The sequence below is a fragment of the Penaeus monodon genome, chromosome 6 (genome assembly GCF_015228065.2).
Source record: "Penaeus monodon isolate SGIC_2016 chromosome 6, NSTDA_Pmon_1, whole genome shotgun sequence".
NCBI classification, from domain to species: Eukaryota; Metazoa; Arthropoda; class Malacostraca; order Decapoda; family Penaeidae; genus Penaeus; species Penaeus monodon.
In genome coordinates, this window is record NC_051391.1 from 44,307,012 (window position 1) to 44,334,880 (window position 27,869).

Below are 27,869 nucleotides of genomic sequence, written 5' to 3' on the forward strand. Positions count from 1 at the left end.
GATGTATTTTTATTTTTCACAGGTTCAGATATATCTAGCATGAGCTCAGGACGTCGATTCATGATAGATCTTCTTGTCTCAAGCCTTATGGCAGATGGAGGATTAGAAATGGCCCTTGATGCTGCTATAAAGTGTAAGCAACTTCAAATATTAGTTAACATGAAATTTTTAGTGTTCTGTGTTTTCGAAAACAGCTTGTCATTTTGATATGTCCTTCTCGTTGTCTGTTCTATGTGCCTCATGGTAATTCATTTTTACAGTCGAAGTGCAAGAAGCTGAATGCACAGAAAAGAATAAAGTGACCCAGAGTGCCACCATAAGTAGTAGCATCAACAGTGTTGGAGGAGCTAACATTAGCCCAAGAAAGAATGTGAGAGGGGGGGAAGGGGCTGCTGCACGACGTTCCTTTGATAATTCCATGTCTGATGACCAGTCTGCCACATTGCCACTACTCCACCTAGTGCGACAACTCTTGAGAAACGCTTCAACACAAACACTAATGCGGTTACAGGTATAATTCTCCCATTTTTTAAAACACTTCGAAAAGTAGATTCAGAGCTCCTTGGTGTATTTAAACTTAAAAGAGTCATTTGTCCAACCAGCAAAGTTTTTTTTTTTTAAGATTTTTTGTACAAGTATTAAATACCCCACTATAAGCAATTGATGTGATGATTAGATACCCATGCTTTATTTTTATTATTTCAGGCAATCGCTCCAGACAACATGTCTATGATCTCATCTGCAGTGTTAATTGATGGACATAATGAAAGAAGTGGCAGTATGATGAGTGCAGAAGGAGTGCAGGGAGATTTGTCACCATCCATTCAGCTGTTATTAAGGTTTCAGCGCTTGTTAGTCAGTCATTTGTTCCCAGTGGAAAGTAACATGAGCCCCAGACATGTTATGCAAGGTAATCTTTTAGTCCAATATTTGCCATTTTGTACCTTGCAATAACTGATAATTTTATCTTTTTGTGCAATTTGTGTAAAAAAAATAAAGTTATAGAGTTATATTATTTTTTTACAATTCGATTAATTAACTAAACAATATTGCAGAAAGTGAACTTGAGGGAGCAGGTTGGCTGTTGAGGAAGTACTTATCATTACTGGTGGGACATGTGTCCGACACTCTCTCCATTGCCACCTCCCTGGCCACCATCAACACTCGCCTCACAGCCCTGACTTGCACCATTCTCCAGAGAGATATCACAGGTCTTGTTATGGAAATAGACTTTGATGGCATGAAGTATATTTATGAAATACATGCTTGGGATGCATATTGCAATATTGATTTCTTTTTCTCCCTCTCTGACTCCCTCCTCTTTTTCATATTTAAGGCCTGTTACTCAGTGAACTGTTTGTGTCACTCCTCGTGGTGTCAGTCCATAACCCCAATGTGGTTCTGTTGTGTGACCTTATCTCGCCCTTGCTGAGCCTGCTAGAACCCTTGGATAGGTTCAATCAGCTTGCTCCTGGTGCTGACAGGGAGGACACAGAAGATATGGCATGGCCAGGGATCATTGGTTAGTTGATCAAGTCTTATTTGGAATATTTATAAACAGTATTGCTGTATTTGTAAAATTTACTGAAAGATATTTGGTGGAACTGATAGGTAGTAAAGGAAAAGTGAATAGGTTTGTGATTGATTTAAATACTGGATTATTGATTAAGAAGAAAAAATAACTCTTTTATAACTTTCCTCAGTAAATGCATCAAAGCAAACAGAAGAAGTACCAGTTATTCGAAAAGCAGACCTTGAAAATCACAACAAAGACGGTGGACTATGGATAGTGGTGAATGGAAAGGTTTATGATGTCCAAGATTTCAGGTATAGTTTTCACTTTTAAAATAGGATTCTTGTTATACAGGTAATGAGATTTGTAATATAGCTTTTTATGTTTTCCTCCCTTTTCTTTCAAGGTTAAAATTTTCAGTTTTCAATTAAAGAGGTTTCTTCTGTGTGCTCTTACAAGATTGATGTTTATTTTAGGATGGTGATATTGATATATTCCATTTGTGTCTCCAGATCGACTGCCCCTTGTGGCAGTGACATACTTCAGTATTATGCAGGACAAGATGCTACACAGGTATGGGAGATGGCAAACCACTCAGCTCGAGCCAAGGAGATGATGGCCAGTTATTTTGTGGGGAACTACATGGACCCAGAACAAGAAGTTGTACAGGTAAGTTATATGAATACTATTTGATGAAGATGAATTTTAACATCAATCTGCATATCCCTCTTTATATATTAACTTTTTTTTTTACATATGTTTTAGCTGTAAGCATGCCCAGCTATAAGAGGCTAAAGGTATCTAATAAGCTTTCTACAAGAAATGTGAATGATTGCTTTTCTATGCAGGTACTTGATGCAAGCACACTGTCTTCACCACTGGTAGACACTGAAAGGGCTCTTGCCATGCTCATAGGAGTTTATGCAAGTTGCCAAGCTCGTGGCCAGCCTGTAACTCCTCGAGAATTAGATCATGAGAAATGGATATCAGCAGAGTTCATGCGAGCTGGTTGTCAGGTAAAATGTTTAAATTTTCTTGAAGCATTTTGTTATAGCACTGGTTCTAGATTATGAAGCAAGTTGCTTGTTTACAAGGAAGTTTAAAATATTCTTTGGACATCTAGGTGTCATGTTGCTAAGATTATTATTCAGTTTATTTTCTTATATAGTAATTATTAAGAACTATAACATAGAAGATTTTTTTTTTGATGGCTGGAAACACTGACCATTTAACTTACAACCATAATAGAATGATGAGACATGGAATTTCCTCCACACAGACTGTCCAGCCACCTGACCCCTATGATGAAGAAAAAGGAGAAGCCCGAACAGGATCTTCAGCCACAACTCCAGGCTCTGTTACAACACCAGGAGATGTCAGACTTCCTCGGCCTATGGATCCTTTGGCACACAAGAAGTCAAGGCCACAGGGGCAGACATCTGGACCTCAGGTTGAAATTGACACATATTTCTCGAACATGGCAGATTATTTCCTGTCTGCTTTAATGGAAGGGAAGACGCAGGTGCGTAGGGAATGTAGGCTATGTGTACATTCCTTGGTGTGATTTCCTGTAGTTGAAATGGATAACTTCAAGTGGCTATGATACTTGTAATGAAATTGAAATGTTTCAGTACCATAGTTCATATCGTCCTTGAAAAGGCAATGCCAATTTTAATCTTTTGTATAGTAATAAGTTAAACCATACTTGCAGGATCCATATGTTCAAATGTTCCTGTCAATTTGTGATCGAGAGATTCGGCAAAGTGGACGACATTCCTTGCATACAAATTTTTCCCTTGATCATCCCATTGAGGAAGTTGGTCGCCTTGTGTCTGCCACCCTTCTACGTCATACACACCTCACTGCGCAACTTATTGAAGTGATTGAGCAAGGTAAGGCAGATTTTATCATAGGACTGGAATTGTGTACTTACATTTGGGAACAGATTTTATGATAGGATTGGGGTTGTGTACTTGCATTCGTATGTAATTTTTCTGGGGAAAAGGCACTTAGTTTGTTATATATGCTGTAGATAAATAGTTAGGTGATCAAGCATACACTTTTACATACCATATTCTTTCAGGCTTAGCTTTAAGTGCTGAGGACAGCCATGGTTGGGAAGCAACTCTTGATTTACCCCGGGGTTTACAAGAAGTGATTCGTCATGTCCACAACACCAAGTGGCTTCTGATCAGGCGAAGGCAAGAGCTGACACGCTCTTATAAAGAAGTGTGTGCTCCTGTTATGGAAAGATGCAGGTAATGTTTGTTAAAGTGGTTAAAAAGACATATCATTAAAGCAACAAGCATTACTAATAGAAATTGAAAGTGTTTCTACAGTAAATACAATGTTTGTTCTAATGAAATAGACAGGGTAATTTGTGCAACAGTTATCAGGACAGTACTAAATATAGTTATGTGAGATTCATAATGGAGAAGTTGTAAACAAATCAGTGAAAGGAAGAGCAGAGAAACAGACAATTCAACTGATTAATCAAGCATTTTGTGCTCTTCCCTTTATTGTTTTGTGTTCAACATAGAGTACAGTATATCCTTATCCTAGATTGTCAGTAGAGGGCCAAAGAAAGGTTATCAGTTTGTAGTACAAGTTTCATTGATTACAGGAAGCTGGAATAGTTGAAATAACATTTAAAGAAAATGAGATTAGTCAACATCATTCCTCTTAATCTGTTAAAAATTATAACAAATACCACTTTTTACCTGCAGATTTGTTTTCTATGAAGTTCGTCCCGCTAGTTGTGGAGATGTTGAAGCTCTGGAAAAGTTTGCTGTACGAGGGATCTCAAGGTGGAGAAAAGCGACACAGCTGCTTCGTTTGCGTTCTAATGACACCACTGCCACCAGTCAGGAGAAGGATGAACCACAGGTAATAGTAATTACTTAATAAATCTTTCAATAGGGATTCTAGATTTGAGTGCTATAAAGATTTTATAACTCAGAGTTGGGAATAAGGAGATAACTATCACATTCCTAAGGTTCATACAGTGTGTGATGTTGGATTTGTTGTTTTAGATAATACCTTTTTATTTTGTTGGTGGGCAGTAAGAACATAATAAAAGTATTATTCATTCCATTTATTATATTCAGAGTTTCTGAGTGACAATACTTTCTTCAGCAGGACACCAAAGGAACATCAGGATCAGTGGAAGACATCAGCATCAGCAGCAGCAGCCACAGCATGAGTGAGGCCGGACCCAACGGTAATGATGGTTGTGATTTGGACGTCAGAAGTGGTCACCTGGACAAGGGAGAAGACCTTTGCAAGGACCTTACAGAACCCTTGGATCTTAGCCGGCTACCAGGGGATCCAACTCTTGACAACAACATCAAAGTAGATGGAGATGTAGATGGGACTGATAAAGAGAAGAAGGTGCCAACTGAATTGAAGAAACCTCCCATTGAAGGGAAGAAAGCATCTGTTAGCCTCAACCTGAAACGGTCCCCTTCACCACCTGGGGCAACGCACTCCCCTTCAAGGCCATCCTCACGTAAGTAGGAGACACTTAGTGGCAAAAATTGGTATAATAACTTTGTTTAGAAATAAAATTGATTGATCATTGATGCTGTAAGAGTAATGTTGCAACCATTTTGATTCCTCCACAGTCTTGACTCCAACAGCTCCTCCATCAACAGCAAAGGTTGTTGAAATTTCTACAAAAATAATTGAATTTGTATGTTCAGAGGAGACTATTGATATTGAAGCAATGCGTAAGGCATTTTTCTCACAGGTATGTATTTCTTTGCTACAGATTTTCTCAAGCATATTTGTTGATTATAATATTTTTCTATTTACTATGCATTTTCTTTCCATTTCTTCTTCCGTTATATTTATATTCACCCATATGTTTAAATGTCAAGTGATCTCAGCACAATTCTTATGTATATGCTTCCTACAAGAGTATTTGTCACCTCATTTTTGTATAAAAGGTTGAAAAAAATCTATCATTGACATTTCACTTTTGGAATTTTCAGATGGAAAGAGCCGAGACACGTTTACAGGGCATAGAAATGTTTCTTGGCCTTGTTCAGAAGAATAATCTGCTACCTTCAGTGAGACTCACTCTCATTAATGGTTGGCTGGGTTTGCTTCCATTTGCTCCCAAGAACACGTGAGTTAATTCTTTCATATCCATTGAGGACTACCTCTGATTGTGTATAGAGTAGTTGCTCAACTATAGAATAGATAGATAGATAGATGGATAGGTAGATAGATAGATATTAGATGAATAGGTAGTTTTAGATATATATCTATATATTTATAGATAGATATATATCTATCTATATAGATAGATTTAGATATATATCTATCTATTTATATCTATTTCTAACTATCTATCTATATAGATAGATAGATAGATATGGATATAGATAAAGATGTATAAATAGATATTGATAAGAGATAAAGAAAGATCTGCTACTTGTATGATGTGATTAATGAATACAGAAATATTGGAAATATAATGAGATTTTTAAATTTTTTTATGAGAGTTCAAGTTGAATATTTAATTATTGGATGTATTTTACAGTCTTGTTCTTCCTGACTGTTTGGAGAACATTCCACTTGTTCCTGTATATCAACGAGCAGTTTTAAGGGCTGCTTGGGCACAAGTTTGGGAATGGGCTGTGGGAGAGCTTCGTGCGCATGTGCTGAAGGCAGAGCAGCATTGCGTTGCGGCACACTCAACTGGAAGGTTGCTGAAGGGCCGAGACAACCCCACTTACAAAGACTCCAACCTTAGCTGCCGAGATCATAACATTTTAGCCTCCATGCCATTATCAAGGTACGTGTTATTTCCCTTCTCTTGTTATTTGCGTTGTTATTACCTAATGTGATATTCTTGGATATATATTTAGATTTTTTTTTTAAATTGGGAATTGGCTTTCTTTTCCATTCTTTCTCTCTACCATTTTTTGGTAAGAAAGTTATTATTAAAGACCTTGATACATTGTTAGATGATACAGGTGAAATTTTATGCTTTGGTTTTCTTTGTTTTGTAAGAAAGTTTAAACCCAATTATAAAAGATTATTTACTCTGCTAAAGAAAGGATTTCCATGTTCTTTAATCCATTAATAGCTTTTTACATTCATGTACTATTCATTCTTTCAGAAATCCTTGAAGAAAACAGATATGATACAATTGTTGCTGTTTTGTTTGTAGTAGTAGCATATTATTGTTCTTCGATTATTTTATTCAAAGTAAGATCAGCTGTGATTCTTAAAAACATTTTCAGCAATTTGTAATACATTAATTTGATTTTATTTCTTCCACAGATTTGTACTGTCTTTGGTGTGCCTTACGACAAGAGCTCACACTGGAGCTGACCTGAGTCTCCTGGTATCAGGGGGGCTTTTGGCATTGATACAGACGTTACTCAGGCTTATTGGTAAATTATTATGAGACTGTACAATCAATTTGTGTGTGTGTGTGTGTGTGTGTGTGTGTGTGTGTGTGTGTGTGTCTGTGAGAGAGAATTATATTACATAGGATTAGTTATTTGTTACTCTTGTTCCTGATAGGTGAAGTAGATCAGTAAAGGAGATAATTTTTTTCCTCAATAAAGCAGTGCATATTTTATTTTGTTTTTCAGGCCCATCAAGTTCCTCTGCCAACAGAGAAGCTGATAAGGAAGAAATGGTAGCAATCTTTGAAGAAGCTGCAAAGAAACCTGCCATGCCACCCCCTCCTCTTTCTGGTCCAGAACTTGCTGCTATGATGAAGGTGCATAGTAGAAGTGATTAGGGAATAATTTAGATGCCTTAGTATTTTTATCTGTGATTGTTCAATGTTTGCATCATAACTACTGACCTCTCAAATTTTATAAGGCTTATTCTGTTACAAACTTTCTCTCTCTAGGTATTACTAATATAGTCAATGGTATTGCTTTTCTACCAGTATATTCCCTAACATCTAATTCTACTTTTTTCATGATGATTATTATCAAGATGTATATTTATCATTTAGATTTTGATATTTGCCCAGGACATCAACACAGCCCCAGCTATATTTGAGTATTTTTTATATAGTGTTAAAATTCCTGCCAGAATATAGAATGGTACTGATAATTAAACCTCTTGACAAAATGTCTCTCTCACTCTCAGGTTGGGACGAGAGTTGTTCGTGGCATAGACTGGAAATGGGGCGACCAGGATGGACCTCTTCCTGGTGAGGGCACTGTCATTGGAGAGCTAGGAGAGGATGGTTGGATCCGGGTGCAGTGGGATAACGGGTCCACCAATTCATACAGGATGGGCAAGGAGGGGAAGTATGACCTGAAGCTGGTGGATTCCCCACTGCCTCAGCCTCCTGAGAGTGAGTCGGACACAGAAGAGGAGGAAGGTATGTTTCCCTGTGCTGCTCTTGCTCCCCTGTACTTTTTTGGGGGTTACTTAGCACTGTCACTTAAATGCCTATTAGTGAGGAATAATAAGGATTTACCATACAATATAACTAGGTAAAGGGAATAGTTTAATGAGGATGACTTGATATATTTGTGGTAGTGAATATATGGTAATGCTGGTTGTCTGATCTGAGTTTCAGATTAAGCATTGCTTTTGGTTTATTATGATATAAAATGCTATTATAGGCATGACAATTGTTGAGGCTTTTTGTCTTATTACAAAGAAAACATTGCTCTCTCTCTCTCTCTCTCTCTCTCTCTCTCTCTCTCTCTCTCTCTCTCTCTCTCTCTCTCTCTTCTCTCTCTCTCTCTCTCTCTCTCTTTCTCTCTCTCTCTCTCTCTCTCTCTCTCTCTCTCTCTCTCTCTCTCTCTCTCTCTCTCTCTCTCTCTCTCTCTCTCTCTCTCCCCCCCCCTCACTCCCCCCCCCTCTCCCCTCTCTCTCTCCTATTGATCATGACAGTAACTTTTATCTCTTGTTACTAATTTTATTTTATTTTTTTTAATTTTTTTTTTTATTTTTTTTTATTTTATTTACTTATTTTTTAAGTGTCATTAACTTTTTTTTCTTTTCTAGTGACTGAATCCAGCTATGTAAGGAAACACCCCATCTTGGTCCTCCGTGATTCATGCCTTCACTTATTAAGATCTGTGACTATATCAACTGGTCTGACTGCTCAGTGCATGTCCCAGTCCAGTGTCCGCACCCTGGCTGCCTTGCTCCATGGCATTGTTCAGGTCTGTTCATGTTTTTTTTATGTTCATCATGAGTATCTATGAGAAATTTGGGTTTTTTTGTTAGAGATTTTACTAAAGTTCTAAACTGAAAGCATTTTTTTTTTTTTTTTTTTTTTTCTTAATGATAATGTTAATTTTTGTCCCACAATATATATTACTAGGTTTGTTAGTTACCGTGAGCACTAATTTAGAAAATGTTTTTAAGTAGCTATCATTAGATTTGCATTTATGACATGAATGAGCTAATACTAGACTACAGAATTGATATCTTTTGGCTTATTTTTATATATAACATTAATGGATTTGGTTATTAGGGCTAAGAAGAAATATAAAACCTTCTTTGTTTCATTTCTGTACAACTTATTATGAACTGTATTCTTGTAGACAAATATAGAAAAGGCATGAATGAGAATGAATATCTTCACAATACAAGAGATGTATTTGACCGGTTTTGATTGTATCTTTGTCAGAAATACATGTATTTCTGATAGAGATATAATTGAAACTTTCAAATACATCTCTTGTCTAGTGAAGATATTCACTTTCATTCCTACCTTTTCAACAACTTCTTATCTTTGCAGGCTGGAACAACTCAGTCAGATGAGCGTGACCCCATCCTAGAAGAGCAACACAAGTCGTGGGCTACACTGGGATTGATTCGATCCGTGAGCTGCTCCCCAGTTCTCTGTCGCAACTTAGCAACACCCCCTTGGGTTAGCCTCCTACTGACCCTTGCGCAAACATTTTTAGGACCTGCCTCCCTCTACAGAAGGGTGAGACTCCATATTTTGTTTTCTTTGGGTGGCATATATATGTGTGTGTGTGTGTGTGTGTGTGTGTGTGTGTGTGTGTGTGTGTGTGTGTGTGTGTGTGTGTGTGTGTTGTGTTGTTGTATGTATGTATGTATGTATGTATGTGTGTGAGTGTGTGTGTGTGTGTGTGTGTGTGTGTGTGTGTGTGTGTGTGTGTGTGTGTGTGTGTGTGTGTGTGTGTACATATATATAATATAGATAGATAGATGTATAGATGTATAGATGTATAGATGTATAGATGTATAGATGTATAGATGTATAGATATACAGATATACAGATATTCAGATATACAGATATACATATATACATATATACAGATATACATATATACATATATACATATATACATATATACATATATATATATACATATATATATATATATATATATATATATATATATAGAGAGAGAGAGAGAGAGAGAGAGAGAGAGAGAGAGAGAGAGAGAGAGAGAGAGAGAGAGAGAGAGAGATAATATATTATAATTATATATATATATATATATATTATATATTATATAATATAATATATATTATATATATTATATTATATATATTATATTATATATATATATATATATTAATATAATATATATAGTATATATATATAATATATATAATTATATATATATATATATATATTATATTAATTATATATATATATATATTCATACATACAATATATATATATATTATATATATATTATTATGTAATATATATATTATATATATTAGTTAGTAATTTTCATTCATAATTCATACTTTACAACTTAATTGTTTTTCCAGATATTCATCAATCTATTTGTTCAATATTATATTGATAAGATTTCTTGATATCTTTCTTTTGAAAAATTAGTATACTCTCATTGTTTTAAGTATGTCTGCTTCCTCTGATGCTGTAGTTTGTATGATACTTATTTTGGTTTTGATTTTCAGAAATTAAATGTTTATCTGATTCTCATGCTAATTTCTTTTCTTTGTCTAAGAATACATTTGTTTATCTGTGTGAATACACCTGCATCCTTCTGATAGTAAATATTACAAAAATAAGTAAAAGATAAACAATTTGACACATAATTTATTTTCTTGGATGTTCATGCAATGTCCTACATTCATTTCAGGCAAGAAGGCTCGTGGTACTTGTGTTGCAATTACTGCAACTCATTCAAGTACAGTTGTGGAGGCTGTAGTGTCCCTTGTAAGAACTTTACATGCTCTCCCTGTATGGAACAGTGTTATTAATGATGCCATCACAGATCGCCTGAGCTTAGTGGCTCAACTGTTGTCTGATCTGGCTCAGTTCCAGTTGAAGGTTAGTATCCTTTGTGGATGCAAGTATGAAATACACTCATGTTGTTGCTAATTAAACTAAGTAGTCACCTTAATTCTCCATAGATATTGATGGATAATTTGTCTCTCTTCAGGTTGATGATTGCAGACCTGGCAGTTTAGTTGGACAGGCTGCCGGGGTAGCAGCATCTTTGGCTGTGATTGGGGGTCTTGATGCCAGACCTAGATTAGGGGGCAATGTTCTTCTAGAAGATGAAGCAATTGGTAAGTATTTTACATGTTTTCCAACAGATTTCTTTTATTATTGTGTGATGCAGGTACAGGTATTTTGAAGTTACATTTTACAGTGTTTTTTATTATTTCTTAACAGGTACAATTGCACGCATTGGTCACCACAAAGTCTATGTTCAGCCACATGAAGGTGGTACCCTGTTGAAACTTGGCCTGTCTTCAGTTGTGCCATCTCCTACTAAACAGTTTGCTATAGGTAGGTTTTATGTTTTGTAATATTCTTCCTGCATCAAATATTTTTTGAGAGTTAAAAAATATTGACATTTGATTAATATGAAAAAAAATTATAATTTCTATCGTCCAACAGATCGTTTAAGCATAACTGCAGCATGTGTGCAAATGTGGGTTTCACTGGTTGCTCTAGCTGGTGATTATACAAGAAATTTCCATGTGTCAACACCATTGTCTCTGTCTCCAACTCTCCTAAGAATACAACAGGTTGGAAGTTGATAATGTGTATAATTTGTTATTTGTATCATATCTACTTATAATGAGCATGTTGTCCATCTCTCTTAGAATAGACCAGAGGTAATCAAACTGAGTGCTGAAACACCTGGGTGTTGTGAAAAGTATTTAAAGGTGTTGCAACATTCCACAGTGAATTAAACTCTATGAATGTTGTAAGTTAGTCGCATTCTTCAGGGGAATTTTGTTTGTCATTTGGGTGTGTAGCCTATGATTATCTAATTTGTAGAACAGGGGAAGATGTGCTCTGGTAAAAATATAAAAATTAATGTGAGGTAGGCAAGAGAAGGGGGCAGGTTATGAAAAGGATGCTGCAGAAAGATACTTATGAGTTTAGGATGCTATAACTGAATAGATGCTTTGGGAATTACTGGAATAGACTAATATCAAGAGAGAAGACCTGAATAACACCCATTTTCCCACAGATTCGTATGTTGGTGATACGGGGTTGTCGAGCTCTTCTCACCCATCAGTCTCTCTTAAGGCTGGTCCTTTTGCAGCCGACTAATGATATCAGTACCTCCACCAACAATCTTGATGCAGGAGAAGACACCAGTCAGAGCTCAGAGGTTTGTGAGCTGTCTTTGTTGCTTTTTTTTTAGTGCATATGTGGTTGGTTGACTGTTATGATAGCTATAATGTGAGAAACCCTAGCTACAGGTAAATGGTTAGTACAGAAAGAGGTAATTGTGGTACCTGTTATCAGGTTCATGAAAGTCATTGAGGCTCTCATGTATTATAGTTCCTAAAACTAGGTAGTAGGAACTCTCTTTTGGTTTATGCTATTGCACATGTCATCATCTTAAGTTTAAAAAGTCATGATGCGCTGTATTTTTGTAATTATGCTGTAAAAGTGAAATGAAAGGTACGTAACAAAGTGAAATGGGACACCCAACATATGTCAAGAAAGCATTAATATTTTTTTTTGTACAAACTTTGACTTAAATGCAAAGATAACAAGAGAAATAAAAAGAATACTGCATATATTAACCTGTTGGATCTGGGGTTAAGACTCTGCACCTTCTCTTTGCAGTGCTGTTAGCTCTTTTTTGCAGATGCATTTTTGCCATTTTGCCATTTTCCAAGGTTCATATTTGCCCTTTATTAAGATTATGATTGACTAATTTAGTTGAGCAGACTCTGTTAAGTTTACATTCAGTAGCAGTTACAATTTTTATTTTTTATATATTCATATTATTCAGTGTTATGTAACACACCCTACACTGCAGGTAACAGTGGGTAGGAATAGGTTCCTGTGTATGGACATAGTGTCCTGCCTAGAGAAGGCCCTTTCTCAGGGATAGTTGACGGATGGTAAACTTCACCTTTTGGACTGGTGGAAGTCTAGCAGGAACAGGACTTGCTGACACTCAGTAACAGTTTCCCATGACAAGAGTTTCCTGTCACTCACCTCTTGGCCAATTTTTTTCATGGCAAGGCATTCACATCACCTGGATCCAATAGGTTAAATAATAGGTAGATATAGATTAATAGGAAAAATTTTGTCATTAGAAGTGACCAATTGTATATGAAATTTTGCAATGGAGCAACTCAGAATCCCTTAGAAAAAGAAGTAAGTTTTGTTTTCATGTCTATTATTATGTGTAAGACTTATCTGTATAACATACTAGCCATTGTAACAAAAAAATGAAGAAAACAAATGAAAAAGAAATACCATCGGTCTTAAATGAGAAGCAGCCACTTTAATAGAGGCTATGCTACTTGAGCACTGGTTAGAAGAGACTTGACAAAACACAGCAGTCATTTTTAAGAAAGGGCTGAATTCCTTATAATGAGATGAGAGGCTGAATACCCTTGTTGGATGACTCTCATGGAGCTAGGTCATTCAGATGAATGTTGGTGCTGTTGTAAAGTATGATTACTGCCTCTGTATAGAATGTGGCATTTGGAGAAGGTGACCCAACAACAACATCAGTGGACTTGTTCTCACCATGGGACTTCATGGAAGTTAGTAGCAGCGGCTCGTCTGAAAACTCCTTCCAGTGGTACATAAGGAGGCCATGGGTATGTTCTGCAACAAACTCCATACGAAACACCAGGAATGTTTTGCGCTATGCCACTGATGACCTAGATTTCTTTTGTGCTTTTTGGATGAAATTTGAGATTATTAATGTCTATCTACAGATATCTCCCCATATCAATGAGGATCTTCCATCTAAAAATCCCTTTGGGATGTCAATGAAATGTGTATCATCTGTAATAAGAAAGGTCTTCAAGAAATGTCTGAAAGCTATTTTCATCTTCAGTGATAGATAAGCCAAATTTATCTCAGCTCTGCATTAATGTATAACTGCTTACAGTGCACAGTGGCTGAATGAATGAAGTGGAAATTATAAACTTCTGCTGTCTGGATCAGTGCATTAGGATGATGTAATCTGTTGTGATAATGAAAGTCAGTCTGTCATTAAAGTTTGTACAATCTGCTTATAGAATGTGTTCTTTAAATGCATGTTAAACAATTTCTAGATCATCTTGATCTTTTTAGCATTCATGATGAAAAAAAATAGTTATAGGTAACTTTGCTTTGATTGTTGGTTTTGTTATGATGGAAGAAAATATGAATAGGCAACATTGCTCTGTAGGTCTTGTAAATAATATTTTGTAAATATTCCGTATAATTTGAGAAGCCAGAGAAATTTATGAAAAATTGCAGGAAGGTTCATTATGACATGCATCATGAAAATGATAAGGCAGTAAATACTGAGGCAGTTTATTCAGTACAGAACTATGTATGTGGAATGAAGGCTTTATTGCAAACCTTGGCAGTTGCAAGTGCCTGTCCTTGTCAGCTTGGTGCCTTGCTTCAGCCTAAGCAGTAGAGATTTTATATTCTGTGTTATTTTCATATATAACAGAAGTATAATGGAAAAACACATGTATTTGCTGTATATTAAGACATGCAGTTATATCTGATCATTAGATAACACCTGATTCTATTACTTTCATGATAAGTCAACTGAAATAACCCGGAAAAAAAAAAACATTTTGGCAACCTCACCTTCATGGCCAGTTGCACAAATGGCATCAAAGTTTTATCTTTCGTTTTTATAGTTAAGGTTTGTAGATCTTGAATTTCAGCTCCAGAAAGTGTGTTTTGTCCTAGTGCTGAAGTGCAAAAAAGTTACCGATGCCATAGAAAATGGAGAGGAAAAGGGGATGGGAAGCAGACAGGGAGATATAGAAGATATATGGGAGGAGATATGCTGAAGAGAGGGTGGATAGGAGAGAGAGAGAGAGAGAAAGAGAGAGAGAGAGAGAGAGAAAGAGAAAGAGAAAGAGAAAGAGAAAGAGAAGAGAAGAGAGAGAGAGAGAGAGAGAGAGAGAGAGAAAGTGAGAGTTAGAGGGAAAGAGAGAGTAAGAGTTGGAGAGAGAGAGTTAGGGGGAGAGAGTTAGAATAGGAGAGAGAGAGAGAGATAATAATAAAAGTAATAAATTAAGCATAATAAAACATGTATCTACTTGTGTATGAAAAAAGACAAGTGAACCATGACATGAAAAATTAATTATAATACTTTAGGGTTTAATGACAGTTGCCTAAGAATCAGCAAATCTGTACTAATGAAATTTTGATGTTATTCATCCTCATTATCATCTATTTTCCTAGTTATTGACAGTGAACCAAGTTCACCTCTATCGGAGAATAGTGAAGTTATTTGAAGGTGAAATGCAAAAATAAACTACCATAACAGCCAATACTAATTTTATATGTCGTGAAACATTGCACAATTAACTAAAAAAATGAATATCCCTGTAAAAAAGTAACTGAGTAGTTTAAAGTTAATTAGGTGGTATTATTATGCCAGAATTTTCGTGATTGGCAATTATAACACTAATACTATTACTTTTATCACCTTTTATTATCATTAACTTCTACTTTGAAATTGTCATAGATGTCATTGTCATGTTGTCATTATCATCATTGTTATCTCTCTTACCTGATCATCAGTCATTCAGCATCAGTGCCATTGGTCAACAGTTATTCATAATACATCAGTCATTGGCCTTTATAAATCATCATCTTTCATCACCATCCTAAGTTGACCACTTATAATGCAGTGACATATACTCTGCACAGCTTTCTAGTGTAAAGTCAAGGGCAATAACAAGCAGAAATGGATGAATCCTTTCTGAGCATCCAGTATGAAAGTACCAGTTACAATAAGGTTTGACAGTGAGTGGTTGAAGTACTACATTAGTTGTAGCACAATATTTAAATCTAAAACATAAATTCTCTTTCTTTCTAGGTCTTTGCTTCGAATTTATTATGCTTATATCCTTATAAAAGCTGTCTAACTTAAATGCAACTGGAAAGATTAATGCTGCCTTGTAGAATGCATTAAAAATGACTGAAATGACTAATAAATCAGTTTTTACATTGTTTTTTTAAAGGTTTGTGAGTGACATGAAAATATTAACAACTGTCAGAAGGTTAAATGTACAAATGTTTACATGTATTATCCGTTCCAGATTCTGTTGATTCAACGTCTGATCACTGCTGCTACACCACCTTCACCCGTCAAGGCTTCATATACTAGGGAGCAGTTAGAGGTACATATCTTCTCTAGTTCTACATCTGATATATTCTCTCTCTCTCTCTCTCTCTCTCCTCTCTCCCTCTCTCTCTCCGTCTCTCGTCTTCTCTCCTATGCTCTTGTGTGTGTGTGTGTGTGTGTCTCTCTCTCTCTTTCTTTCTTTGTGTCTCTCTCTCTCTCTCTCTCTCGTTCTCGTCTCTCCTCGTCATTGCTCTCTCCCTCTCATCTCTCTCTCATCTCTCTCTCTCTCCTCTCTCTCATCTCCTCTCTCTCTCTCTCTCTCTTCTCTCTCCGTCTCTCTCTCCGCCTGTCTCATCTCTCTCTCGTCCTCTCGTCCATCTCTCATCTCTCTGTGTGTGTGTGTGTGTCTCTCTCTCTCTTTCTTTCTTTGTCTCTCTCTCTCGTCTCTCTCTCCTCGTCTCTCTCTCGTCTCCTCTCGTCTCTCTCTCTTCTCCTCTCCATCTCTCGTCGTTCTTCCCTCTCTCTCTCTTCTCTCCTTCTCAATCTCTCTCTCTCTTCTCTCTCTTTCTTTGTGTGTGGTGGTCTATCTCTCTTTTTCTTTTCTTTCTTCTTGTGTGTGTAGTGTGTGTGTGGTGTGTGTGTGTGTGTGTGTGTGTGTGTGTGTGTGTGTGTGGTGTGTGTTGTCCTCTCTTCTCTCTCTTTTCTTTCTTCTCTTTCTTTGTGTGTGTCTCTCTCTCTCTCTCTCATCTCGTCTCTCCTCTCTCTTCTCTACTCTCCGTCTCCATTTTCTCTCTCTCTCTCTCTCGCTCTCTCTCTGTTGTCTCTCTCTCTCTTTCTTTTCCTTTGTCTCTCTCTCTCTCTCTCTTTCTCTCCTCTCCTCCTCTTTCTCCTCTCTCTCTTTGTCCTCTCTCTCTCGCTTTGGTCTCTCTCTCTCTGTCTCTTTGCTCTCTGTCTCATCCTCTCTGTCTGCTCTGTCTCTCTGTCTCTCTCTCTCTTTTGTCTCTCTCTCTCTCATCTATCTCTCGTCTCTACTCTCTCGTCTGTCTCTGCTCTCTCTCTCTCTTCTCGCTCGCTCCTCTCATCTCATCTCAATCTCTCTCTATCTCTCTCTCTCTCCTCCCCTTTTTCTCCCCCCTTCTCTCCGTCCCCTTCCCCTCTCTTCTCTCTCCCTCTTCTTCTCCTTCTCTCCCTCCTCCTTCTCTCTCTTCACCTCTCTCTTTTTCTCTTTTCCCCTCTCCTCTTTTTTTCTCCTCTCCCCTCTTCCTCTCCTTCTCTCTCCTTCTCCTCCTTTTCTTTTCTCTCTCTCTTTCCTTTTCCCTCCTATTTCTTCTCTCTTTTCCTCTCTCTATTTCTCTCCTCTCTCTCTCTCCTCTTTCCTTTTTCTCTCTTTTTCTCCCCTCTTTTTTTCTCTTTTTCTCTTTCTCTCTCCTTTTTTTGTGGGGTTTTTTCCTTTCTTGTTCTTCCCTTTGTTCTCTTCTCCCTTCTCTCTCTCTCTCCCCCCTCGCCTCTCTTCCAATTTCCTCTCCTCTCTCCTCCTCCTCTCTTTCTTCTCTCTTCCCTTTCTTTCTCTCTCTCTTTTTTTTTCTTTTCTCTTCTTTGTTTTCTCTCTCTCTTTCTCTGTCTCTGTCTTTTTGTCTCTTTCTTTCCCTTCTTGGGGTTCCGGGGGGTTTCCTTTTCTTCCTTCTCTTTTTTCTTTTTCCCCTTCCCTGTTTTTTTTTTTTCCCCGGGGTTTTTCCCCCTGCCGGGGCGCTCCTTGTTTTGTCTTTTCCTTCCGTAAAACGGGTTAAAAAATTTAAAATTGGCTGCAGGGGGTTTGTACTGGGATTCGGTTGAAACCCCTTTTACGAAGTTGAAACCCCAGTAAGAAAAGAATTTTAATCTTATGGGGGCCGCCGGGGTCCGTTTTCCCCCCCGGGGGGGGGTCCTTTTCTTTACTTCCCCCCTCCCTCCCTTCTCCTCCCCCTCCTCGGGTTTCTTTTTTCTTTTCCCTCCCACTTCCCTTTTCTTTTCCCCTCCTTCTGTTTCCCTCTTCTCTTCTCTTCTCTTTTCTTCTCTCTCTCTCTCCTTCTCTCTTTTTCTCCCCTCTCTCTCTTCTCTCTCCTCTCCTCTTTCTCTCTCTCTCCTTTTTTCTCTCTCCCCCTCTCTCTTTCTTTCTCTCTCTTTGGGTTTTTCTCTCTGGGCTCTTCTTCTGTCTCTCTCTTGCTCTCTCTGTCTGTCTTCTCTCTCTGCTTCCCCCTTCTCCTCCTCTGTCTCCTTTTCCCCCTCTCTCCCCCTCCTCTTTTCTCTCTCGCTCCTCTTCTCCTCCTCTCTCCTCTCCTCTCTCTCCTCTCCCTTCTCTTTTTTTTTCTCTCTCTCTTTTTCCCCTTCTCTCCTTCCTCTCGTCTGTTCCCGTCCCCCTCTCTTCTTCCCCCTTCTCCCCCCCCTCTCTCTCTCTCTTCGCTCTCCTTCTCCCCCTCTCTCCTTCTTCTCTCCTCCCCTCCTCCTCTCTCTCCTGTGGCCTCTCTCTCCTCCCTCCCCTCTCTTTCTCTCCTCTCTCTCTCTCCTCTCTCTCTTTTTCCCCCCTCTTTTTCCCTTTTTTCTCTCTCTCTTTTTCTCCTTTTCTCCCCTTTTCCCCCTCCCCCTTTCTTCTCCTCCCTCTCCCTCTCCCCTCCTCCCCTCTCCCTCTCCCTCTCCCTTTTCCCCCCTCCCCTCCCTCTCCCCCCCCCCTCTCTCTTCTCTCTCTTCCTCTCTCTCTCTTCCTTTCCCCCTTTCTCTTCTCTCTCTTTTTCTCTCCTTTTCTCTCTCTCCTCTTCTCTCTTCCTTTTCCTCTTTTTCCTCTTTTTCCCCCTCTTTTTCTCTCTCTTTTTCTCTCCTCTTTTTGGTTCCTGTCCTCCTCTTCCCATTTTCTTTTCCCTTTCCTTTTCTTTCCTCTTTCCTCCCCTTTTCTCTCTCTCCCTTCTCTCTCCCCCTTTTTTTTAAATTCTCCCCCTCTCTTCCCTTTTCTTTCCCTTCTTTCTTCCCCCCCCCCCCCCCCCCCCCCTCCCTCCCCCCCTCCCCCCTCCCCCCCTACCCCCCCTGCCCCCTCCCCCCCTCCCCCCCTCCCCCCACTCCCCCCCTCCTCACCCCCCTCCCCCCCCTTCCCCCCTTCCCCCCTCCCCCCCTCCCCAATCCCACAAACTCCAACCCCCTCAACATTACCACAAATCAAACCCCAATAAACCCCCTACCCAAACACTAAACAAACCCAAAAATAACACCACACACTAAACACCCTACAACACCCACTCACAAAAAAAGCACACACACACACTACACCCCCAACCTACACACACACCACACCTACACACACACCACCCTACACCCCCATCACACCAACCCCTCCACACAACCTCGCACACCCTACACACACCACCTACCCACACACCCACACACACACACCTCCACCACAACCTCACCACACACACCTACACACACACCTACACACACACCCACACACACACCACACACAAACCTACACACACCACACACCACCAACACACACCCTACACACCTACACCTACACACCAACACCTACACACACACACCTACACACCACCCACCTACACACACAAACCCTACACACACCACCTACCACACACCAAACCCACACACCTACCACACAACCTACCACACAACCCTCACACACCCCAACCACACCTACACACACACCTACACACCACACCTACACCCCACCACCACACCCAACACACAAACCCCCACAACCACACACCCCACCAACACCACACACACACACACACACCTAAAAACACACACCACACCTACACCCACACCTAACACACCACCCACACACACCTACCACACACCTACCACACAACCTCCCCACACACACCTACCACACCACCCCTACGCACACACCTACCACACACCTCACACACACCCACACACACACAAACACCAACACCTCACACCACACCTACACACACACCACCTACACCCACACACCACCTACACACACACCACAACCCACACCCCTACACACACACAACACACCTACACACACACCTACACACACACCCAACACCACCTCACAACCAAAACCCCCTACACACACACACCTACACACACACACACACCTACACACACACACCACACACACCAAAACCACCGACACAAACCACACACACACCCCCTTTACACACCACACACCACACACATCCCCACACACACACACACACCCACACACCACACACACCCACACAAAACCAAACACACACACCACACACCACACACACCCCACACACACCAACCCCCACACCACACACACCAAACACACAACACACCCCAACCCTACAACACACCCCACCTACTCACCACACACACCACACACACACACACACACCACACCACCACCACACACACACACAACACACACACACACACACACACACGTGTATGTGTGTATGTGTATGTTTTTGTGTTTTTGTGTTTGTACATTGGTCAGCACTTTATGCATTTAGAAAGTGAAAATTAATGTCTATTAACCAACTTTTCAGACTGCAGCCCTGGCATTGTGTGAAAGTCTAACGGAAGAGATAGCGCAGCCTACTCCCCCAACCCCTTGCTCCAATGACGATCTCTCAACACCTCTCAGCGAACATTCCATTGGTCCGCCATCTCCTGGTATTCTGGTGGATAACCATTCGACACAGTCTCGTCCAGCGCATCCATCACATACCACTCGAGGAAAGAGGACGCGAACAGTGCCCCCTTCGCCTTTAGTGCGCCAGCTGATGGAAATGGGCTTTGCTCGTAAAAGTGTAGAACATGCTATTAAGGCTCTAGGTATGGTGTATTTCTATGTGGTCCTTTGTCTCTTTAATATAATTCTCTTCTTTTCATCTCTCTTCTCCTTTCCTCTTTTCTTCTCTTATATTTGCATATACTATATGTAGAAGTTGCTTTAGAGTTTAATGTTTCTTTTTGTGGTGACAAAACTTGCTGTTCCTGAAGGCAAAGTTCCTTTTCTGATTTTCTGACTCATTAAATAATATGACTTTTCTGTAAATTTACCATGCAACAGGAGGCCTTGGAACTGAAGTGACACCCAGCCCCGAGTCCTTAGTGGTGTGGTTGATAGAACATGCTGATCTCACGCTGTCAGACTCCGACAGTGCTCCAGATGTCCTTGACTCAGATGCTGATTCACTCACTGATGAATTTAATGATGAGCCACCATTGTTGGAGGTAAAGTGATTGCTTTAATTAATTTTCATGATTTTTTTTTCCCCCCATTGCATTTGCAAAAATTACTTAGGTATGATATTTGGGAAAAAATGTGTTTCCTAGATTTATGAGATATTATTTAGTAATTTTAAAAGGATACTTGCTGATTAGCAGCTTTTAATGTTAAGCTTTCCTTTTTTCAGTCCTCTCCTGTTGTGGAAGTATATCGTAAACGTTCAGAGTTCACCAGTAATGATGAATATGCTATGTATGTTCGGGATCATATCTGCCCTGGGATGACTGTACGGTGTTGCAGAACTTATGAAGAGGTTCATGAAGGTGATATTGGGCGTGTTGTACGTGTGGATCGAGGATCTCTCCACAACCTTAATGTTCAGGTTTGTTCTTGCATGACTGATGTTTTTATTGAAGCCAAAAAGAATTGTTAATTGTTAATTGTCTGAATTGTGCTCTTTATAATTGTTTATTAATGTAATTATTATTTTTATATCTGATGTGCAGGTGGACTGGCAACGGAAGGGTGGAACCTACTGGGTGCGCTACATCCATAGTGAGCTCCTGGACCAGCCTCCACCTCCATTAGCAGCAAGTGGACCCATAAGAGTGGGTGACAGAGTGAGAGTGAAGAGCTCTGTCAACACACCAAAGTACAAATGGGGATCTGTCAATCACCGTAGTATTGGTGTGGTAACAAGTAAGTCTTCCCATGCATTGTACAGGCTTTGATGAGCATAGAGAATGCCACATGTATTCATTTAACTTTTGTAATTCATTATATGATAAAAGGCTTTCTCATAGCCAAATGAGTATTAGCAAAGTGCAAATTTGAAATGGAATATATATGGACACACAGTTGATGTTCAAAGTATTTATTGAACTGATGCTTTTAGTGAATAGTTTGAAGTTTCTTTTTGTAACTAATATGTATTCATCAGTTCACAAGAGTACAATTTTATTTGCTGTCATCTTCAATTTTTCTACAAGGTGTGAGTACAAATGGCCAAGATCTGATCGTTGACTTCCCACAACAACCTAATTGGCAAGGGTTAGTTAGTGAGATGGAGGTGGTACCATCATGTCATATGAATGTCACCTGTGATGGCTGTGGAGTTTCACCAATAACAGGTGAGGATACTTGTTCTCATGAATCTGTATTTAATGGTAGAAGAGTCATATTTTTGGTATGGTTTTCTATATTATTGATACACTAGGATTAATAATGTGGATATCATTTTATAAAATCTATGTTTAAGAAGTCGGCATTTTCTTAATTTCTATAATTTGCAGGTGCACGACTGAAATGCAAAGTTTGTGACAATTTTGACTATTGCGAAGAATGTTATCAGACAAAGAGAAGTCATCGACATTTGTTTAACCGTATTGCTGAACCAGGTAATTTGGATCCTATTAGATTATTGAAATTGAATCTAACTCTTTCACATTTGATACTTCCTATATAGCACTTTACACTAATTTCCAGTACTATTTGATCATAAAAAGAGATCTGTCATATAAATACAGGGGAAATGACTAAATTTCGTGCACTTTACCCAGGGAGTCCAGCTGTGTATGCAGGGCCCCCAGGCAGAGGACGCTTCCGCAAAAAGGAAGGAATCCTGGGAGGTGCCGACGGTACGATTGAGGACTGGTACCGTTGCGTTAGGAACCTGAGTGTGTCATCAAGAGAAAATTGGGCTCATCGACTGATTGATGGAACTGGGAGCTACTGGCAGAGCTGTGGACAGGAGGGCAAGGTGAAATGAAGGCAGTAATTTGATTTTATGCAAAGTAAATATGGAAGGACAAAAGGCTGTTAGCAGCTTAGAAACTACCTGTTGTCATTTGTAATTATAATTTTAATCATTAATGTTTTTTTCTGATTCTAACAGTTACAGAGAATTTCCTGTGTAGTTATATTTATTGTCTTTTCTCTTAAAGCATTGGATTCATTTGGAGATGCAGCCCAACATTGGTATAGAGTGGCTGCGTATGTTAGTGGATCCAGCAGATAGCTCATACATGCCTACATTAGTTGTGATTAGTGGTGGAGATTCCCTTGCCAAGATGCGAGAGTTAGCGACTATCAGAATAACTCCATCAGACACTTGGGTCACCCTCCTCTCTCTCTCTCCTGTCTCTCTCTCTCTCTCTCTGTCTCTCTCTCTCTCTCCTCTCCTCTCTTCTTCTCTCTCTCTCTCTCTCTCTCTCTTCTCTCTTTTCTTCTCTCTTTCTCCTTTCTCTTTCTCTTTCTTCTCTATCTCTCTCTTCTCTCTCTTTCTCTTCTCTCTTTCTCTTTCTCTCTCTCTCTTTCTCTTTGTCTCCTCTTCTCTTTGTTCGCTCTCTCGCTCTCTCTCGCTCTCTCTCTCTCTCTCCTTCTCTCTCTCTCTCTTTCTCTCTCTCTCTCTCTCTTTCACTCTCTTTCTCTCCTGTTCTCTCGTTCTCTCTTTCTTACACACAGATACACACACACACCACACAACACACACACCACCCCACACACACTACCACACACACTTAACACACACACTACACACACACTACCACAACCTTACACACACACACACACACCCACCCCCCCCACACCCACCCACCACACCACACACACACCCACACACACACCCCCCCCCCCCCCCCACCACCCACACCCCCCCCCCCCCCCCCACCACACACCAACCCCCCCACCACACCACACACACACACCACACCCAGCACCACCACCCCACACAGCACCCCCCCAGCCACCACCCCGCCCACAACCCACCCACACCCACAACACACACCCCCCCACCCCTTCCCCCCCCCCCCCCCCCCCCTTACCCCACCCCCCCCCCCCCTCCCCCCACACACACCCCCCCACTCCCACCCACACAACACCACTTACCCACCCACCACACCACACTTTCCACAACCCACACACACTTACACCCACACCACACACACCCTTCCCCCCCCCCCCCTTCCCCCCCCCCTCCCCCCCCCCCCCCCCCCTTCCCCCCCCCCCCCCCTTCCCCCCCCCCACCCCCTTCACCCCCCCCCCCCTCCAACCCCCCCACCCCACCACACACACCCTTACCACCCACAACACTTCCCCCCACCCACCCACTTACCCCCCACCCACCCCTCCCCCCCCCCCCACTTCCACAACCCCCCCCCTCACCACACACACACACTACCCACCACCACACACACATACACACACACACCACTACCCCCACACCCCTACTTACCCACACCACCCCCCTCCACCCCCCCCCCCCCTTCCCCCCCCCCCACCCTACCACCACACCCACACTTACACCACCCCTTCCACCCCCCCCCCCTTCCCCCCCCCACCCTTCCCCAACACACCACACCGTACCCCACCCCCACACTCCCCACACACACACCCTGACCCACCACCCACCACACTTCCACCCCACACCACACACACACACCCCACCCCCCCCCCACCCCCAACCCACCCCCCACCCACCCCCCCCCCCCCACCCACCCCCCCCACCCCCCCCCCCCCCCCCCCCCCCCCCCCCCTCCCCCCCCCACACCCACCACACACCACACCCACACCACCCCCCACACACACAACAATCACCAAAACCCACACAACACACCACCACCCCCCCCACAACACACCCCCACCACACACACACAGCACACACACACACACCACACACACACACACACACACACACACACAGCACCACACACACACACACACACACCACACGTTACACCACACACCCACACACACTGACACAAACAACACACACACTTACACACACAAACACACACACCTTACACACAACACACACACACAACACACACCACACACACACCCACCACACACACCACACACAACAACACACACACACACACACACACACACACACACACACACACACACACACACACCTGTGGTTAGAGCATCGGACTCAAGACTCACGACGGCAATTGAGTTCGAGGGTTCGAGTACATATATGTACAAGTACAATGGTACAAGTGGAAAAAAAAGCGTAAGATCAAGTTTAGTGGCGAAGGATGGTGGAGAGGTCCACGGCTGCTCAAACAGAGCACTATATATAGATATATTATAGATATCATAGATATATATATATATAGATCTATATAATATATATATATATATATACATATACATATATATACATATATATACATATATAAAATATATACATATAGATATAGATATATAGATATATATAGATAGATATATATTATATATATATAGATATATATTATATATAGATATATCTATATATAATATAAAATATATGTATGTATATATATAAATATAGATATATATATATAGGTATATATATATATATAAATATATATATATATAATAAAATATTATAGTATAGATGATAAATATATATATAGAATACTATATGTATACTAATTATATTATATATATATCTGTATATATATATAGATATATATATATAATATAAATGTATATATATATATATAAATGTATAATATTATTATATAAAGTATAGATATATATATAAATATATATATAATATATATATATATATCTATATTCTATATATAATTATATAATATGTATTGTGTGATATATATATGTATTATTGTAATATATATATGTATAGTGTATATATATATATATATGTATTATATAAAAATAAAATATAGATATTATATATATATATATATATATATATATATATTATATAGTTTTATATATGTAGATGTGTATATATATATATTATTATAATATATATATGTGTGTAATATATATATTATGTGTATATATATATAATATATGTGTCTATATATAATATATCTATGGCTGTATATATAGATATATTATATATGTGTATTCTATATACTATATATATATATATATTATATATTATATATGTGTATATCGATATAATATATATATAATATAATATTCTATATATAATTAATATATATATATATAGATGTATATTATATATATATATGTGTATATATATATATATATATATATATGGATGTATATATAATTAGATTAGGAAATGTTTGTTTTACTTGTGAGATCATAGGATTTTTTTATTGATAAAAGCATTGTGACAGATTGTTACACAAGTCACTGATGTATTGGGCAATCCTTTTCTTTTCATCTCACTTTTTGTATTTGTGAAAATACTTTCTCTTGACATTGCTAGATTTTGCATCCATTCATCTAATGCTTTAATCAGAAATTTGGGCCCAAAACTTTATCTTCATTACAGGTGATGTGGAAAAGGCACCAAAAGCAAGAAATTGGCGATCTTGACAAAAAGAAGTATCGTGTACCAAGTGACCTCACTGTTGGAAAGGTTCTACTTTCCTGATTCGCAAGCGCATATCTTCGACCAGCAGATGCACTTTTCTTCTTTGTTTAATAATGTTATTCCTCAACTTTCAGCTACCAATGGGTTCCCTATATCAGGTAAATTTTGATTTATTTTCATGTCAGTCTGATGGTAATGGGCATGGCATATACAACATGCCCTGTCCACTGTGATTTTAGTTGTCTTACACATAGATTGCCTATACAGCACTTAGTCACAATGAGCAAATTAATCGTACACATGTTGCACCTGTTTTACCTTTTCCTTGGTCTTATCAGATAGGCTTTTAGTATATTATATAATGATTAGAATAAAGAGCGTTCAATATTGAAAGCATAAGTAATAAAAAATATTGAAAAACTCAAGGAAAGGTTATAATCAGGTGAGGTCACAAGGGTGACTTTAATTTACCGCTTGTCGCGGAAAATCTCTTTTGCCACCCTTTTTTTATTTCTTTCTTCTTCCTCCGTCTTCTTCTTCTTCTTCTTCTTCTGCTTACTTCTTCTTCGTCGTCTTCGTCTTCGTCTTCGTCTTCGTCTTCTTTCTTTCGTCTTCTTTCTTCGTCTTCTTCTTCTTCTTCGTCTTCTTCTTATTTTCTTCTTCTTCTTCCTGTCTCTCTGTCTTTCTTTGTTTTTTCTTTTAACTAAATAAAAGGACCCCCCTTCAAAGTTAAAAACTTTTTGCAAAGTTGTTTGGTTACCTACCTTACTTATGATTTGTGTTATTTGGTGTGAGGGAGAAGGGCCTACCAGTACGTACGATTATCTCTAATGGTACCTTAATGGCTGCAGGCTATCAGATTATGGATACTGCAGAAAAACAGGTGGTCAGTGCCCTGGGTAGGCCAACGATGTTGCCTTGCGCTAAGGCAATTATAAAAGCATCACATACCTATATTTGAAAGAAAGACACAGAGGCTTCTGGAGATGTGTCTGTTGTAAATTCAGTCAAGGTTTCATAATTGACTTACATCAGTATCATTGCTGTTAGGAGATCAATTCTTCATCCATGCATAGGGTCATTCTTGCCATGAGAAATATCTCAATTGGAGAGAGGAGCAGGGCTTGATGTCTTTGGGAGCAATGATGCTACCTTTTGGCTTGATGTCTTTGGAGCAATGATGCACCTTATGGTATCATAACAGATGGGATGTGTCCGTCTTGTGGGAAATGACCTCCTTGACACTGCTTACATGTGGGACTGGAAACCCCTGGAATTTTTAAATGATACAAGCTAATTTCTGTGCAGGC

The 27,869-nt window shown here is 39.5% G+C and overlaps 1 protein-coding gene across 1 annotated transcript in view; it reads left to right on the forward strand.

Moving 5' to 3' along the window:
• The window catches only part of LOC119574032 (E3 ubiquitin-protein ligase HERC2-like), a 36,642-nt gene extending 9,733 nt beyond the window's left edge, over window positions 1–26,909 (forward strand). The window contains exons 17-56 of the mRNA XM_037921122.1: window positions 23–133; window positions 261–511; window positions 706–910; window positions 1,056–1,211; window positions 1,337–1,522; window positions 1,704–1,827; window positions 2,026–2,182; window positions 2,362–2,529; window positions 2,793–3,035; window positions 3,225–3,405; window positions 3,597–3,771; window positions 4,240–4,399; window positions 4,649–5,021; window positions 5,137–5,261; window positions 5,506–5,642; window positions 6,060–6,314; window positions 6,806–6,918; window positions 7,123–7,253; window positions 7,634–7,871; window positions 8,507–8,667; window positions 9,249–9,485; window positions 10,537–10,791; window positions 10,904–11,033; window positions 11,140–11,256; window positions 11,368–11,498; window positions 11,951–12,094; window positions 13,422–13,550; window positions 13,671–13,754; window positions 16,014–16,094; window positions 20,572–20,860; window positions 21,099–21,262; window positions 21,445–21,639; window positions 21,764–21,956; window positions 22,247–22,387; window positions 22,550–22,654; window positions 22,817–23,016; window positions 23,201–23,395; window positions 26,518–26,595; window positions 26,694–26,717; window positions 26,814–26,909. Of these exons, the coding sequence (XP_037777050.1) occupies window positions 23–133; window positions 261–511; window positions 706–910; window positions 1,056–1,211; window positions 1,337–1,522; window positions 1,704–1,827; window positions 2,026–2,182; window positions 2,362–2,529; window positions 2,793–3,035; window positions 3,225–3,405; window positions 3,597–3,771; window positions 4,240–4,399; window positions 4,649–5,021; window positions 5,137–5,261; window positions 5,506–5,642; window positions 6,060–6,314; window positions 6,806–6,918; window positions 7,123–7,253; window positions 7,634–7,871; window positions 8,507–8,667; window positions 9,249–9,485; window positions 10,537–10,791; window positions 10,904–11,033; window positions 11,140–11,256; window positions 11,368–11,498; window positions 11,951–12,094; window positions 13,422–13,550; window positions 13,671–13,754; window positions 16,014–16,094; window positions 20,572–20,860; window positions 21,099–21,262; window positions 21,445–21,639; window positions 21,764–21,956; window positions 22,247–22,387; window positions 22,550–22,654; window positions 22,817–23,016; window positions 23,201–23,395; window positions 26,518–26,595; window positions 26,694–26,717; window positions 26,814–26,909 (6,638 nt within the window). The remainder of the gene's footprint in view (window positions 1–22; window positions 134–260; window positions 512–705; window positions 911–1,055; window positions 1,212–1,336; window positions 1,523–1,703; window positions 1,828–2,025; window positions 2,183–2,361; window positions 2,530–2,792; window positions 3,036–3,224; window positions 3,406–3,596; window positions 3,772–4,239; window positions 4,400–4,648; window positions 5,022–5,136; window positions 5,262–5,505; window positions 5,643–6,059; window positions 6,315–6,805; window positions 6,919–7,122; window positions 7,254–7,633; window positions 7,872–8,506; window positions 8,668–9,248; window positions 9,486–10,536; window positions 10,792–10,903; window positions 11,034–11,139; window positions 11,257–11,367; window positions 11,499–11,950; window positions 12,095–13,421; window positions 13,551–13,670; window positions 13,755–16,013; window positions 16,095–20,571; window positions 20,861–21,098; window positions 21,263–21,444; window positions 21,640–21,763; window positions 21,957–22,246; window positions 22,388–22,549; window positions 22,655–22,816; window positions 23,017–23,200; window positions 23,396–26,517; window positions 26,596–26,693; window positions 26,718–26,813) is intronic.
• The last annotated feature ends 960 nt before the right edge of the window (window positions 26,910–27,869 follow it).